Below are 16,701 nucleotides of genomic sequence, written 5' to 3' on the forward strand. Positions count from 1 at the left end.
GTGGCAGTCATGACCTGCCTGGCTCTGACACTGCATCGGGCACCGTGGGGACTGCTTACCAGGCCTCCTCTCTCAGTCTCCACCTGAACCCTAGGGGAGGAACCGGTATCAGGTCCATTTTCCAGATGGGCAACCAAGGCTCAGGGATGGGGAGCAGGTCTAGGGTTTCGAGGGGTCAAGCTGGCACTGCCCCGCAGCTCTCTTCCCTAGAGACCCAGCTCTGGACCAGCACGCACGACGCTGTCCCCCGGTTCAAAAGGACATTCTGCCTCTAGGTGTGACTGGCCAACCAACAGTTCCCCAGGGCGGAGAGGGAAATGCCGACGCAACACCCACGCCCGAGAGCTCCCCAAACGCGGGCCCTTGAGCCTTACGTCCCGGCCCCGCTCACCAACCAGTCTCCCAGCCATTCATCTGCTCGCTCCCAGCCAGGGGATGCAGGCCCGGGACAGCTCAAAGTTCTGGTTCTCCTGCCCGAGGCTGCAGATTTCTACTCCCATCCCCTGAGAAGCAGAGTGGGGAGTCGCTTCGCTAGAGCTGTGTGTCCAGGAACACGGCGTCTCAGAGCCCGGGAGGCCGGAAGCCCGAGCCCGGGACAGGGTGGCCACAGCATGGTACTGAGCCATGGGAGCTATCCGGGTGGCCAGTCAGCAGCCCCAGGAGCCAGTCCTCGACTGCCTGGGGCCAGCGCGGGATTACTCCAACCCCTTCTAGCAGCCGTGAAGGCTGGGCCTAGAAACACACGTCCGACTTCTAGGTTGAGGACGGAACGGAGCCCCGCCTGTGAGCAGTCTCACCTCGGCTGCCCCAGGGAGGCAGCTTGGCAGAAGGCACGAGGACCCAGTACCAACCAGCCTGGGCCCCCCCTTCCTCCTCTCCTGGGGTTCATGGGGGCCCAGCAGGTGGCAGTCAGTCCCCTCCTGAACTTGATTCGGCCAACAGCCTGGAGCCTGCTCCCTCCGAGTTAGCTAAAGAGCCCTCCTCAAAGATTGCAGTCTGCAGATAGAGACTCCCTCCCACCCAAGGCTATGCCTCTAGGGCCTCCGGTGTCAAAGGCAAATGAGCCCTGGGGGTGAAACTGAAGAGCTGCACAAAGCTGATCAGGAGACCAGACAACCGGGAAGGAGGCAGGAGACTGGGGGTGGGGAGACTCTCCTATTTATTTCTACCAGAAGAACAGAGAAGCCCTCCTCATTCCGTTCCATCCAGACTGTGCTCAGGCCTTACCGTCACATGGTGTGGGTCAGAATTCCATCTCTGCCACTCACTAACTTGGGGCGTTTGTGCAGTCTAACTTCTAGGACCTCAGCTGTTTCATCTGTGAAATGGACAATCGATGATCCTGGCAGCAAAGAGAAATGCTGCCTGTGTGTTACTTAGCACAGGGCCTCCCACAAAGCGCTGGCTGGCTCATACGAGCTATGACTTTAAACCTTTGGGGTCCAGCTGTGGGCTCGCTCCTTCCTAAAAGCCCTCCCTGGTGTCCTCTGGCCCAAAGGACTTTTGCCTTCTCTGGTCTAGAAGCATTGCTACCCCTCACTTGCCCAGGGGCTTCTGAGCTGCCTGGACGTGGTTCTGTTCCCCTGACAGCTCCACTGCCCTCCTCATGAACTTATAATTGCCTCAGCAGTGAGCTCTGCCCTATCCTTCTCTGATCCTTGCGGTGGGCTCTCAAATACAACAGGCCCCCAATAAACAGCCCATATTCAAATCCTGGCTGCGCGTCCTCGGCTGGGTGTACGTTAAAATCAGGGACCTCATTTCTCTGCCTCCCTTTATCTGCTATAAAGTGGGGCTGGCTATTACTCTGCAGGGTTGGTCAAAGCCAGCTGGAGAGAGGGGTGCCTGCAGCCAGTATGTGCTGCACCCTGAGAACTCCTCCCTGCCTGGCCAATGTAGTGGCCTGCCCAGAGACGAGGGCATGGGCCAGGTGACCTCCAGAAAGCACAGAACTCCTCAGGCCAAACTGGGTCAGCAGTGACTTGGCTTTCTCGATCACGATGATGAGTGGATGCCCAGATGTGCAAGGACATCTGGCAGCCCAGAGAAGGAGGGCCTGGGTGGAGGCGTGGTGGGGAAATGGGGGTTGGGGGGGGCGGTTGGGAGGGGGCAAGCAGAAACTGCCTGGTGGTTTCCAGACAGAACAGGGCCATGAGCAGGGCCGCTTCAGCTCTGGCTCGCTACAGAGACCAGGAAACCAGCCCCAGGATGGTGGTGGTGGGGGGGGGCACTGTGTTGGCAGGAGGGACAGGGACTTCCCTGGCCCCCCCTCCCTTCGGCCCATGGTAAATGGTCATTGTGTTTGGTTTCCGGCAGTGGCCTCCTCTTCTGCCAGGACCCTGGTTTTCCTGCCCCAGCCAGAAGCTTCCCCTTTGATTTCTAAACAGCGGCCATGGCCTGGATCTCAGCGCTGAGGCCGGGTGAGGGAGAGTAGCAGCTAAAGAGGGAGACAGAAAGGGGGAGGGGAAGCAGGGAGATGGAGGGAAGGCAGACCCCTGGGCAGGGGTAAGGGCTCAGATCTGCCTCTCCCTCGGTTCCTCGACCCTCCAGGATGCAGATGGACAGGGAGGGAGGCATAGAAGCCACAAAGGCCCGCCCCACCCAGGCCAGGAACCTGCCCGGCCCCTGTGCGCACGCACGCCGGACCCTCCCAGCACACAAAGCCGGAGCCACTGCCAGACATAATGAAAGTCAGATGAGCACTGGGCTGGTGTCAGGCCTCCCACCCCCACCCTCCCTGGGGGGCTGCTTCAGCCGCCAAAGAAGACTGGAGCTGTGGGTGGATGAGGGTTGGAGGACTCGCCTGGCCCCGCCATCCGCCACGCTCAGGAGGAGTCTCCCAGACCCACAGTCGCCTCAGCGAGCTCCCCACCCCATCTTTCCCCCATGCGGGGCACAGAGACATGCTTTATCCTCGGGCAAATACCCATCTAGGCCCCGTCTAGGCACTGGGGATGCAGAGGCACAAGATCCAGGCTGGCAATCTCCAGCAATTACAAGGTACTGTGGCCCTAAATGATGGAAGGGGAGGGGGCGCCAAGGGGGAGGGGCTCTAACCAGCAGGGGGCTCAAACTTCACTCTTAAGGCTCTGGCTTGGCCTAGATGTGCCCTGAGCCCCGGGACCCAGGGACAGCCTCTGTCCAGGCCCCACGCTCAGGCAGAACGGGGCGAGGGGCCCATCCCTGGATTCTGCCAGACTGCTGCAGAGTCAGGTGCACAGTCAGGTGGGAGGTGGAGACCCCATGAGCCACTGAGCCTCACTGCCCAGAGCACACCGGAAATGAGGAACCCAGCCCTCACCTAGGTATCCCCAGCCCCCTTCGTGGCAGGCACGTGACCCTTCTCTGAGCCCTCCTAAATCCTTATGAATTCAGGGTGTCGGCACATTTTCTCGTCAACCAGAAACGAGTCACCCCTTCGGCCTGAAAGGCCCTTCTCCCGACCTCCCTGCCTGGACACCTAGAGGCACAGGCGGAAGGCCTGCCTGTCTGCCCTCCACCCTGCTTCTCGGGGCAGCTCTGAACATCGGATCCCTGTCTGCCCCCAAGGGGTGTTGTCTGGAAGGCCCTTGTGGTCCCAACCGCCTGGGAGGACTCTGTCATCCTAACCACTAGTTCACCTCCTGCACCGCCGAGCCTAACCGCCGGCGCAGGCCCAGCCCCTGCTGTCAGAAGTTCGCAGACGTAAACAGTGACAGCGCGCGGGAACAGACCTACCTGGGCTGCAGGGGGCGCGGGACTGGCACACCTAGAAGCTCGGTGGGGCCAGGTCCTGGGACAGATGGTGGCGGTGGGGGGAGGGGGGAACCACGAAGTCTCGGCTCTGGCCCCCAAAGCGTTGGACCTTTTGTGCGGCAGCCCCCACGCCCCCCTCGCCGCCCCGGGTTTTGTGCGGAAGGCCCCTCCCCGGCCCGCTCACCCACCTCCAGGCGCGGCAGGTCCGGGTCGAGCTGCGTGAAGCTGTGCAGCACCACCGGGCAGCTGTCGGGGCCGCCCACCTCCAGGCGCACTGCGTCCCACACGCTGCGACTCCGCCGGGAGCCCGGAAACAGCGGCTCGGCGCCGCCCGCAGGCCCGGCCGCCTCGGCCCACATGCGCTGCACCATGAACGGCTCGCGGGCGCGCGGCCGGCCGGCCGGGCCGCGAGACCCGGGGCGGCGCGGGCGCGGGGCCGGCCCGGCGCGCGGCGGCGGCGGCGGCGGCGGCGGCCCGCGCGGCTCGGCGCAGCCTGCGCTCTGCGCCGGCGGCCCGGCCCCGCGGAGGTCAGGCCGGGGGCGGGGCCGGCAGCGCTGGGGGGCGGGGCCGGCGATGCCGGGGGCGTGTGTATGTGTGTGCGGGCGCTCGCGCGCTCGCGCGCTCGCGCGCGCGTCCTCGCGAGCCTGCCCTAAGCGTGGCCCGGAGTGCACGTGCTGTGCGTGCCGTGGGCCCGCGGTGAGGCGCCCTGCGTGGGCGCGTGCGCTGGTGCAGTGCCAGCGTTGTGTGGGCGTTGAGACGTGGTCGAGAGGCCCTGGTGTCAGACCTGCCTCCCACGAATTCCAGTTAAGCCTAGCTCTGTGGCCTCGGACAGATTGCTAAACCTCTCTGAGCCTGTTTCTGCTTCGGGAAGGATCGCAGCGGGGAAGTCATGCCCAGCCCTCAGCCGCTGCCTGCGCCTGGCTCTGTGCTCCTGAGTCCTGGAATGGTAACTGTGCCTTCGGTACACCCGTGCGCGTAAAGTCCTCAGTGCTGTGTGTGTGTGTGTGTGTGTGTGTGTGGGGACAAGCTCTGTCTTTGCGGGGGCCTTTGCTGCACTATCACCTGTCAGCCCTGGCAATGCTACCGACCTCCCCTGAACCGGTCTCCCACCGCCGGGCCTCACTTTCTCTATTTGTAAGAGGAGAGGGAAGGCCAGACTGCACATTCCGTAAGCGTATCGTGTGTACCCACTGTGTGCCAAGCCTCAGCTATCCATGGATAGTGGGGCCCCCGGCATGCCCCACCCACACGGCAGCTTGAACACCGTCCAGCCCTGAAGCAAGGCCTCGACAAGGACTGGTAGAAAACCATCCCGCAGTTTCTATGAAGGGTATTAAAAAAAAAAAAATGCTCATGCCCTTTGATTCAATGATACACTAGTAGGAATTCACCCGAAGGAAGCAATCGGGGGGAGGGACGTGGGTCTCTGTCAATACAAGCTTATTTATGGAAACATCGATTACAGCTGTGCCCAACTGGGGCACCTGGGTGGCTGAGTCGGTTAGGCATCGACTCTCTATTTCAGCTCAGGTCATGATCTCATGGCTTGTGGGTTTGAGCCCCGCATCTGGCTCTGTGCTGACAGCATGAAGCCTGCTTGGGATTCTCTGTCTCCCTCTCTCAGAAATAGATAAACAAACAAACATACATTTTAAAAAACCTAGGGGCTCCTGGGTGGCTCATTCGGTTAAGTGCCCGACTCTTACTTTCAGCTCAGGTTCTGATCTCACGGCTTCGTGAGTTGGAGCCCCACATGGGGCTCTGTGCACTGATTGAGCGGAGTCTGCTAGAGTCTCTCCGCCCCCCTTGCCCCTCCCCCGCGCGCATGCACGCTTGCGCACGCGCTCTCTCTCTAAATAAATTTTTTTTTTTAATGTTTATGTTTATTTTTGAGACAGAGAAAGACAGAGCATGAACGGGGGAGGGGCAGAGAGAGGGAGACACAGAATCGGAAACAGGCTCCAGGCTCTGAGCCATCAGCCCAGAGCCCGACGCGGGGCTCGAACTCACGGAGCGCGAGATCGTGACCTGGCTGAAGTCGGACGCTTAACCGACTGCGCCACCCAGGCGCCCCTAAATTTTTTTTTAAGTTAAAAATAAAGCAAGATGGGTAGATTTAGTTTGGGGTGGAGATCCCTAGGAGGCTGTTTAGGAAGCTTCTGGGCTCTGCCACCAGGGAGGGCGAGAGGTGGGTGGTGCGCATTTAGAGGAAGGAGGGCCTCAAAGAGCAACAGAAGGTTGACCTGCTCACTGGCCCCTGCCCTCTGACTAGCAACTCCTCTTCCCACTCCTTCCCCTGGGGCCACGCTCTCGAGGCGCTGCTGGGAATTCCGGGCTAATCCAGCAGGAGCCTGCCCTCACTTATCTCTCTGCTCTCTTTATCTCCTTCTCCCAGGGAGCGGCCTGGAAAGCGAGCTCAAGCCCATTTTACAGCTGAAAAGGGGCCCGTGCAGGCCAAGTGACTCAAGGGGGTTGGGGGATTCCACCTGCTCCCAGCACGTCTCCAACCTTGAAGGTCCAGGTGCTGGGGTTGGGGCCCAGGTAGGTTGGAGAAGTGAGGGGGGGGGGGAGTTCCATCCCGATACCACCTGCCCCCAGCACGGCTGGAGGGGAGGGTTGGGGGGGTGCGCTTCACCCGACCAATCTCTCTAGTTCACATCTGTCTGTTTTTACAAAGTCCCCTTCCCTGCCTCGTTCACCCCCACTTTGGGGCTCCCCTCAGGAGTCCTGGCCAACCTGCCCACTGCTCCAGCTGCACGCACATGAGTGTGAACACAGGCACGTGCACACACGCCTTAGCTCCCAGGGTGCTGGTGTAGCACAGAGGGCAGGTTCAGATGCTGAAATAACCTGGGTTTGAAGCCCAGCTCCACTTTTCTCTTCCTAAGTGACTCCTTTACCTGTGGGCAAATCACCTCCCCCTCCAACGCAGTTTTCTCCCCTGCAAAGGGGGCATAACTAATGAGACAGCACAGGTGAAGCACCTCACAGAGGTGCTTGGTGCCCCTGAGTCAAAGGGGCCAGAGACTCTGCCCCACACGGTCAGTGACGGGCCGCGAGTCACGGCGCACCTCCCGCATGCAAGACCCTCTCCTGAGCCCCAATGCGCCTCCCTTCCTAATCCTGCCCCAAAGCGGGGACCTTACCAGGGCAGGGGCAGCCCTAAAGCGGGGAGGTGCTGCCTGACAGAAGAACAGAGCCATCCACAAAGTGTTCCTGGCAAAAACTAAACACGCATCCAACCAGGCTTGTGTGTGTAACTACCGTTTTGGGGAATTGCAGGGGACAGGGGACCACGTTAAACACAACCCTTGAGGATGCAATCCACAAACTCCAGACTGTGGGAATCTCGACGGGACAAACCACCCAGTTTCTTCAACAGATGCATTTCGGGGGAAAAAGTAATGGGAAAACCACAGATTAAAAGAAAGGTAAGAGACATCACCAAATGCAACATGTGGGTTTTGTTTAGTAGGGCAACTATTATAAAAAAAAAAAACACCAAAAAACAAAACCTAAGGGACCACTGAGATTATGTGAACCCTGTTGGATATCTGATGATATTCCGTATCATTTTCTGGGTGCGCTCACGGTATTGCAGCTGCTATTAGAGTAACATCCTGGGATTTTTACGGACAGAACGACGTGCCCGGGACTTGCACAAGCCTTGTCCGCTGCGGGGGACGGTAGGACAACGGGGGTGGTGAGCGGAAACAAGAGAGTCCCCGCCTGGAGTTGTTAGAGCTGGGGATGCGTTTATGCATTCTCCATTTTTGTGTCTGTTTGGAATCTGCCATCGTAAAAGTTAAAAAGAAAAAGGACAGAGTTTGAGATTCACCCTCAATGCTTGCGCCTAGGCTCTCAGCAGCCATCAAGGGAGGGCAACAGTCTTCAGACCCCAGGTCATGGCAGTGACACATGGCCAGCCCCGCCGTCTTCCATGTATCTATCACTCGCCCCAGGCCCACAGGCGCTCCCAGCGTCCTTAACATCAAAAGAGGCTGGGGGCCTCACTTTGGGGGCCACGGCAGTGGGCGGCTGGGAAACCGAGTCATACTGCGCACATGGGGCTCATGGCAGCCCAGTGACCTTGGGTGGGTAAAGACCAAGGTTATAACCCCTGCCCTTGGAGGGTCTGCTGGGAGAAACAGAAAGAGCACTGTAGAAAGCGGGGGGGGGGGGGGGGATGTTAGAATCGGGGCCCTCCTTTCATCCCTCATCCCGCTCACAGCTCACCCCACCTCCTGCGGTCCCAGCTTCCCAACCTTTCCCTGGGGAGCGCACCTGCCCTTCCCCGGGGGTCACAAGCAGCTCCGAGAACAACCGTATGCTGTTCAGACCGTTCCACTGCCAGGATGCTCCCTGCAGAGGAAGCTTACAAGACGGGCAGAGAACTGGCAGTCAGGGGCTGGAGGCAGGCCACATCGGCCCACACGTGTGTTTTGTTTGGCTTGCAAAGTATTTTTACATTTTTGAGCCAACAGTAAAAGGTCAGGTGATTTCATATGAAAATCCGCAGTTCTGGCTTCTGCCGTAACTTCAGACAATCTGGCCACATGGGGTCTGTGTTCCTGGGCAACCGGAGGCTGGGTGGGGGCTGGCGGGCAGCTGTCCCCTTTGGGCAGGCCCTGTGCTTGTGGGTTTGCCACAGACCCCACCGGGCCTTCCATCGCTCCCTGGCTTGGAGAACCCTTGGACAGCCAGCCGCCCCCAGTTGAAGGGAGAGGGGTCCAGAGGCCAAATCTCTGGGGCGCTTTTTCCTTCCCGCTGGTCTTGACCCTTCAAAAGTGCCCCCGCTGCCCTCGGGGCAAGCCAGGCTCACACAGGACCGCTACGTCCCCGGCGCCTCAAGCCATCCCCTGCGGGCCGCCTGGCCCTGCTTCCTACCCGCTGCCCACCCCTTGCCCTCCCTGTACGCGGAAGGGGATTCATCAGTGCTGCTCCAGTGGTCGTTCAAATCGAGACCCGGCCCTGCCTCTGCACAGGGTCTCGGGGAACGGGGTTGGGGCCTAGCTGCAGCTCTGGGGAGGTCTCGGCGCGAGAATTGGGCTCCAGGCCACGTCCAGGCGGCCACGCAGGCCTTGCCCGTCACCGCCTCCAACGTGGGCTCAGCCAAGGCCACAGAGGGCGCTGGTGGCCTGGTGAGAAATAGCAGCCAGGTACCCGGACTTGGGCCGGCCCTCGGTGGAAGAAGACCTTTCACCTCTTTCTGAGCAGGTGACCACCTGTGTTTTGCGGTCTATATTTAGAGCCTGAGGAGGACACGAAGAGGGTGTAGCCTGGCCAGGCTCCTGGGTGATTTCCCGACATCAACGTCACCATTCCTGGCCTGCCTGGCTCCCAGGTTGGCCCTCTGTGGGCGGGTGAGCATGCACCTTGGCAGGAGGTGACGCACCTTGGCAGGAGGTGATGCACCTGGGCTAAGAGCGTAGGCTTAGCCCCGCCTCCTCCGTCACTGGGTTCCTGGGAACCTCCAGGGGCCTCCTTCTCGTCCTCCAAGTCCTCCTCCTCCTCCTCCTCAGGGGGAGGGGGTTTCCCACAGGCTGGAGGCCGAGCTCCAGGTTGGTCAGGAGGCGGAAAATGAAGCATCCAAACCTCCCGGAGACCATCCTGGGCGGAGGGGTGTGATATCACTGTCACCCCCAGTCTCTGACCTCACAGGGCGTTACTGTCCCGGGGCAACTAGAACAAAATACATCAACGCCTGGAGCCATGGAAACGGCCCAGGAGGGGCAGGCCGAGGGTTCCAGACCAGCCTGGAGCTTGCTGTGGGGCCTCCCCGGCCTCCCCAGGAAGTGGGCTCTCGCCGCCCCTGACACGGACTCCCAGGGTGTCAGGGGGTCACTCAGAGGAGCACAGGGCAGCCGGCTCATCCTGATAAATAGCACCCACACCGGTGGGAGCCAGGGGCCACTCTGACAATGGTCCCCCACGCCTGGAGCGTTGGGGGCCCACCACCCCAGGGGTCGCTGACCCCTGACACTTCTGAAGGCCACCTAGCCACCCTGCGACGGCTGGAGGTGAAGGGAGGAAGGAGGAAGAGGCAGAAAGAGACACAAATAGATGGAAATGCAGACAGAGACCGCAGGGGAGGCCGAAACACAGAGAATCACGGAGAGGGGAGCCCTGGGAAAGGAAACGGAGTCGGAGGCCAGGTCCTGACCCTCGCAGAGCCCGCGCACACACGGCCGAGGGGGAGCCCCGTAGGTCTGGGAGACTCTCTTGAGATCTGGAGCCTAGAGTTGTGCTCGTCCCTGCTCTGCACCTTCCCGGCCTCAGTTTCTCCATCAGTAGGATGGGGTGATAATAATAACGCCACCACCGGGCCCTCAGGAGAGCGGATGATAAAACAATGCCCAGGAGCCCTTGGTAATCTGAGAAGCACAACAGGAACAGGAGACGCTGGACGCACGGCTCCCCGGCAGCGGCTGCCCAGGCAGGGGGCGGGGGGACAGGCCGGCCTGGGGGGGCGCACACGGCCACTGCCGAGTGCGCCCCCTCCTCTCAGACACGGATGGCGACGCCCGCTGGCTTCGGGCCAGACTCCTTCAACCAGTTCTGAGGGAGGGGCGGGGGGCCCTGGCCGTGACCCACCCGGCCTCCCGGCAGCGGCCCCGGTTGCCCTGGAGACTCACCTCGGTGGCTGGAGCTGGCACAGGTGCCGGCCAAGGTGCGGGGCTTCGGAGCGTGGCGCGGCGGGCGATGGCCCAGCGCCTGGCAGTCACCACAGAGACACAGGCAAAGAACACCCAGCCCTTCCGCACCCTGGGCGCAGCGGGCCTGGCTTCCCGGGCCATGGCGGCACAGGAGCCAGGCAGGGGCTGGGCTCCCAAGGAGGCCCTCTGCCAGTCTGCCTGGCTGCCTGGCTGCCCCGGTGGAGTCCAGCACCCGAGTGCCTAGGCCTGGTGTCACCTGCGTGGCTGTCATACCTGCTCCCATGATGGGCAGGGCCAGGAATTCCCGCTTGTCCCAGGCCATGGGCCAGCCAAGGCTGTGTGAGCAGCTCCAGCCAGATCGGCCCCTCCAGGCTGGGCCCCGCCGTCCCCTCCAAAACCCACCCCAAGGCCCCATCCCCATTCCCCAGAGTTACAACAGTGGCAGGTATAAGTCACCGAGATCAAAACAGGGCTCAGCCAGCGGGGCCACCAGGCAGGTGTGAGCCTGGCCAGGCGGCGTTGGAAGGAGCACAGGACATCCTCACTCAAAGCCACCGCCTCATTCCTGAAGCTTCCCTGCACCCCGCCCTCAAGCTCCTCAGCTGTGGCCCCCGGATACAAGACTTCACTTTAATGTTTATGTATTTTTGAGAGAGAAAAAGAGAGAGAGAGGGAGACAGAATCCGAAGCAGGCTCCAGGCTCCAAGCTGTCAGCACAGAGCCTGACGCGCCGGGGCTCGAACTCAGGAACCATGAGATCATGACCTGAACCGAAGTCAGTCGCTCAACCAACTGAACCACCCAGGCGCTCCCTACAAGACTTCATTTTAAACTGCAAGACGAACCGAGGGTTGACAAGTATTTTCTACGAGTAGCATAGAAAAAAAAAAAATACCATCGTTACCATCGTTCCAAAAAAGATGCCACCAAAAATAACTAGGAGACACCATCAGAAAAGAGGGCAGTTATTAAACGAGTGCATTTGGCTTTAAGAAAGGCGCACAACCCTGTGCCCACTTTTCTCATTTTGCTGCAAACCAGCCATCGGAAAGCACTGAACGAGTCCAATACACCCATTTGACGAATGGGGAAACCGAGGCCCGGGGGGAGCAGGGGCTTGCCTGAAATCTCACAGGGAGATTTCAGGACTTGTGTCTGTCTGAAGCTCTGCAGAGCCCACAGAGGCTCCTTCCATCAGTGCTCAGAGCCCAGATCCCCAAACCCAGAGGTCCCAGGGCAAAGAGAGAGGTTGAGAGGCAGGGCTGCTTCCTTACCCTGCAGGCCCCTGGCCGGATGGACGTCCTGCCCCTGGCTGCAAGGGGGCTGACAGGGGCTGGGAGCAGAGAGGGCTGCGCAGGGGCTCTGGAGCCGGTCTGCACGCACATCGGGTCCCCTGGCTGTGGTGGGGTGGCGGGGGCCCAGTATGCTGCCCTGACACAGAGCCACACCAGCACTCACTCTGCCTGAGTTTCACATCCTCTTCCGGTGGTTTTGTGGGGCGCAGGGGACCCGGCTGAGCAGGCTGCTCGAAGCCCAGGGGCTGAGACCTGGTTCCTGTCCCCGCCTAGCACTGCCTCCCTGTGGGACCTGCATGTTCCTCTTCTCTTTGAGCCTCAGTTTCCTGATCTGTCATGGATGTGGGGGTGGGAGGGGCAGACACAGAGGTTTTCACACTTGAACCCTCCCAACCCCTGCCCCCCTTGCACCTCTTGGCCTCCAATTCTCATTGCTGGGCTCCAGAGGAAAATTTCTTTCATGCGCAAAAGAATCCCTGTGAGCACAAGTTAGGAATCCGTTGGGCCGCCTGGGTGGCTCAGGCGTTAACGTGTCCCACTTCGGCTCGGGTCATGATCTCACGGTTGGTGAGTTCGAGCCTCACGTCAGGCTCCATGCTGACAGCTCAGAGCCTGGAGCCTGCTTCCGATTCTGTGTCTCCCCTCTTCTCTCTGCCCCTCCCCTGCTTGCGCGCTGTCTCTCTCAAAAATAATAAACATTAAAAAAAATAGGAATCCCTGGGGAGGTGGGCATCCAGGGGTGGGGGGCTGGGCGGGCATCGGAGAAACAGAGCTGGAAGTCCCAGGTGGAACCTGCCTCCCGTGCCACCCTCGTGCCCACCGTGACCTTGGAGAAACGGCACAGGCGACGGGGCTCTGAATCAGCCAGTGCTGAGACCCTGGGCCAGTGACTTAGCGTCACTTACTGCCTCAGTTTCCTCATCTGAGGATTTGGCAAGATCTCAGCAGGGGCCTGCTGGTGGCCGGCACCCAAGGTATGTGCATTCTGATCCTCTCCCACAGTCGTAAGCCTGCTCCCTTGCCGGGCACGTAATAAACACCCAAGGGATGTTGGCGGGTGCTGTTGCCTGGCTCCCATCTCCGAGGGCCAGCTCCAAATGGCAATCTGGGGTCTGTCCGGTGCTAGCATGGGCCCCGCAACTGGATCCCAGTGGATAACCCAGGAACGTCTGCTGTCTACAAGCAGCAAAGAGGCCCGGAGCGCCGGTGGAGGCGCCGGGCCCCCGGGAGTCAGTAGGGCTCCAGGGGGCAGACAGCCCTGGGGTGCGCAGGCTGTTCAGAACCTCGGCTGCTCAGCCCCCCGTGCTGCCGGCTGCCTGGCTGTGGGACCTCGGGCGTTGCCTGATGCAGCCTGGCTGTCCTCCATGCATCCCGGCGAGCTCTCCTGAGCCTTTGGGGGCCTTAGCTGAACTGAGGGGGTGGGGAGTGCCTTTCCCGAGACCTGGCCTCCTCATCCCGGTGCTGTGGAAGGAGTCAGTGGAGGGGAAAGTGCTTCCGACTGGGCGAACGTGTTTGGGGGCGGGGGAGAGCTTCAAGAGGCCCTTGGAGGAAGCGGGGGTGGGTGGTGGGAACCACGGGGGTACAGGCTGCCCCTTAGGTGCATCTGTGTGTTAATGCCTCTGATTCCACGAGCATTTACCGAGCCCTTCCCAGGTACCAGGCCCCTTGCAAGGCACCACATCTCCCTTCCGTAGTTCCTTAGTGTCACACAAGGGTCCTCGTGATCTTCTCCAGCGACCCCCCCGGACATCTCGGGCTACTGCCTTTGGAGCCAGGCCGCCAGGACAGGGCTCACCGGGAAGGCCCAGGCTGGGGAGACCAGCTGCAGGCAAGAAAAAAAACGGGAGCCCCGGGAAGGCGGGGCAGGGGAGGGGAGGGGCAGGGCGCATCCACCCCTCCTCCCACCCGGGAGGGGGAGAGCAGAGGCGCCTTTGTTCCCTGCCAGTCTGGTGTCACCACATGGTGCGCCATATCACTGTCACTGCCTGGAACGAAAGACCGGCTGCGGAGAGCCAGGGCTCTGGGGGCTGGGGACAGTTAGGGGCACTTCACCTGCACCCCCACCCCTTTGCCACCTTCAGGGGCTGGGCCTCCTGAGGACTGAGGCGCACGCAAGCATTTCCTATGCACGCCCACTGTGCACGGAGCTCTGCGTGAACTCGGCACCCGGGGACACTCACGCCAGCCCTGAGATGCTTGTCCCAGGACCCGAGGTCACGTGACCTGCCAACAGTCCTGTGCTCTGCCCACCACACCAGATGGCTCTGGGTTGACGCACCTGGCCGGCCACACACAAGCCCAGACGCAGCAAAACCCCACTCCCGAGCACACATGCATGCACAGACGCGCCAACGCTCCCCGCCACCCAGACCTAAGCCCTTTGGCAGGGGAGGGACTCCTGGGTGGGCCCCTGCTACATCCCACATCTGGGGGGGGGGTTCCTCTCACGCTTTGTGGGCTCCTGGGGGGCAGGCCCTGGTGGGTGCAAAGCACATTGTTTATAAACATGTGTGGCTGTCGCTAGGAGCTGTGACTCAGAGCCCGAGCGAGCCGTGACTCTTCTCGAAGCTGTTTACTCGGCACAACATCCTGTCCAGGAAGCAGATAGGAGAGGCCTGGCTGGCTTTGGCTCCTCTTTCGGCAGCCTCCTGACCCGACTCGGGGTCCTGCTGGGGGCGCGGGACAGCCCAGTTCCCCTCCCCCTCATCTCCGGGAACCTGCAGCCCCATCATCACACGGTCACTGCCAAATTGCTAGGTCAGAGCCATTGCCAGACTGCTAGGTCAGGTGACGCTGCAGCCTTGCGTGTGAGGGACCAGCCTTCGGAGCCAGGAACAGGGCTCAGAACCAGGGTGCATCTCCTCTGGCTTCCCCTCCCTCTTCAGCTCTGAGAGAGGCCCCTGGCCCGGGACACTGCAAACGCTGCCGCCCTGCAGCCAAAGGCAAAAGCTGGCCTGCACTTAGAAGCCTTGGAGGCCGGAGCGGCTCCTGATGCCTCCTGGGCACCCAGGGCCCAGCCCGGCTCCGCCTTTGTCCCTCCTCCCTCCTCTGTGGGGACAGAGGACTTTTCCACGCAGCCTCTGTGAAACAGACGCAGCCGCAGTGATCATCTCTGCCGTAAAACTAAGATCAAGGCCCAGAGAGGGCAAACAACTTGCCCAAGGATGCACAGTGGGTCACTACCAAGGCCAGGTACATACCCTGGCCTGTCTGGCCCCCAAGGCAGCTCAAGTTCCTCCACTCTGCGCCGGGTCAAAGACCTCTCGTGGGGCCGCCGGGTCCCTGTCAGCAGGTGGGTGGTCTGTTCCCTGTATGAGGCCCAGCTCGGGATTCTGACTTCAGTTTCCCCCGCCCCTCTGCCCCCCCACCCAGTGTATAAGCTGGACTCAATGACCCGCCGCCCTAGATGTTTCTACCATTCACTGATGTGCCGCTGTGGATATAACATGTCCCCATATGTGAAGCAGATTCACAGGTGGGCTCGGGGACAGAAGCTTGGAGACCCATCAGATTCAAAGTCACACGGCAGTCTGGCTTTGAGGCTGATACTATTCTCCTGGTGCCCTTCTGTGAGCAGAGGACCCCCCTCCTTTATAGAAAGGCTGAGAGGAGCCAGAGGAAGGCCATGGATGCAAATGGGGCAGCCCTTTCCTCTGCTCCAGGCTGGGGAGACCTGGGGACCCCCTGGAACGGTGGGGCAGAGCTGGGAGGCAGAAAGGCGAGGAGGGGCTCGTTACTTTGGCAGCCGAGGCTCAGCCCCGCCCCACGCAGAACAGTAACCCGGAGGTAGGGAGGTAGGTCGCTGGACCTCTCCAGCTGCTGACTCACCCGCCCAGGACTCCCCTGTGCTGGCTGCCTGCCTGCCTGCCGGCCGGCCCTTTATACCGGCCCACTGAGTCACCCAGGTTGCCAAGAAGCTGAGGATCCGAGAATCCGGGCCCTCCCCCAGCTGCTGCTGCTGGCTTCATGCCTGGCAGGCTCCAGCCCCGCCAAGGGGACCACAAGACCCCCTCTCACGGCAGCGGAGGACACAGCCCCCTGCCCCTCTGGGCCTGCTCCTTGTGCCCGTCTTGCCAACGAGCCCAACGTCTAACTTTAAGGATCAGAGTGGCAGCTACGAGCTGGGGGCCCTGGGTAGACGGAATCCAGGTTCAAACCCGCAGCCTGTCACTTGCTGAGACTTGTCCGGCCCTACACAAGGAGACGGCTTCTGTCTCCAACGGATGGGGGCGCTTGGGAAGAGGGCCTGGCATAGGCCCCGTGGTCAAAAAAACATTACCCCAAGGTGGCCCGGGACGTGCCAAGTCAGGGACAACTGATACTTCATAAGATGCCACAGAAAGCCCTCCTAGCAGAGTCCAGCTGCCGTAAAAATCTCCAAACAAGTTCACTCCACCCCACGTCCCCGAGGACCAGCAGTAGTTTCGAGGACATCATCGCAGACCCGCCCTGGGGAGTCTACAGGGCACCTGCCAGGGAGGGACCAGGCCATGTGCAAGTGCCAAAAACACACGAGGGAACCAAACGGGTCAAAGTCACCTTCTGGTCGGGGGTACGAGAAGTAAAATACGGCGTTGGGGGGTGGGTGTGCTGGAGAAGCAAAACCAGAAGAGGGTTAAGAGGGGTGGAGCGTCGCCGCAGCCTTTGATAGGGTGGGGGAGCCAGGAAGTACCCTGTGGGGGAAGACTCACAGAACAACTCATCCACTGTGGGGTGGCTTCATACCCCCTCTCCCACCCGGCCCCCGGGCTCCCAGCTCTTCATACCCCAGTGCCCAGAAGGATGCCTGGCCCGTGGTGCTTTCTCGTAACTGCCAACAGGTAGGTGGGTGGCCATGCCACTCACGTATGCACACGCCACCCCTGGGCGTCCCACGTGTTTTCAGTTCTTCCCTCTTTTTAACACTGGAAGGGGCGTCAGCCCTGGGAAGGGCAGGGACTCTGTCCCCGCGGACGTACCAATGCCTAGGGCAGCTCCAGGCACACGGTGGGCTCTCAACAAACACCTGGATGGTC

General features: G+C 61.0%; 1 protein-coding gene and 1 long non-coding RNA gene across 13 annotated transcripts in view; one reads left to right on the plus strand and one right to left on the minus strand.

Annotated features, from left to right (window-relative positions):
* RALGDS (ral guanine nucleotide dissociation stimulator) overlaps positions 1-16,701 on the minus strand; it is a 40,515-nt gene that overhangs the window by 20,559 nt on the left and 3,255 nt on the right. For 2 of the 10 annotated variants that reach the window (XM_045467407.1, XM_045467402.1), the window contains exon 1: positions 10,371-10,547. The exons of 1 other annotated variant lie outside the window; for it this stretch is intronic. In XM_045467407.1, coding sequence (XP_045323363.1) covers positions 10,371-10,532 — 162 coding nt within the window. In that variant the 5' untranslated portion in view covers positions 10,533-10,547. Of the gene's footprint in view, positions 1-3,923; positions 4,152-10,370; positions 10,548-11,665; positions 11,920-16,701 lie in introns of those variants that run through there. 7 more of the 10 variants (XM_045467403.1, XM_045467400.1, XM_045467408.1 and 4 more) reach the window with 5 other exon arrangements.
* Positions 1,959-7,179, plus strand: LOC123592427. 3 transcript variants are annotated; one of them, XR_006709767.1, is made up of 3 exons: positions 1,959-3,000; positions 6,131-6,276; positions 7,018-7,179. It is a non-coding gene; the product is annotated as an uncharacterized LOC123592427 (long non-coding RNA). The 3 variants fall into 3 exon arrangements; XR_006709766.1 differs by lacking the exon at positions 1,959-3,000 and adding an exon at positions 4,272-4,704; XR_006709765.1 differs by lacking the exon at positions 1,959-3,000 and adding an exon at positions 4,273-4,681.

The sequence above is a fragment of the Leopardus geoffroyi genome, chromosome D4, assembly GCF_018350155.1.
Source record: "Leopardus geoffroyi isolate Oge1 chromosome D4, O.geoffroyi_Oge1_pat1.0, whole genome shotgun sequence".
Classification (NCBI taxonomy): domain Eukaryota; kingdom Metazoa; phylum Chordata; class Mammalia; order Carnivora; family Felidae; genus Leopardus; species Leopardus geoffroyi.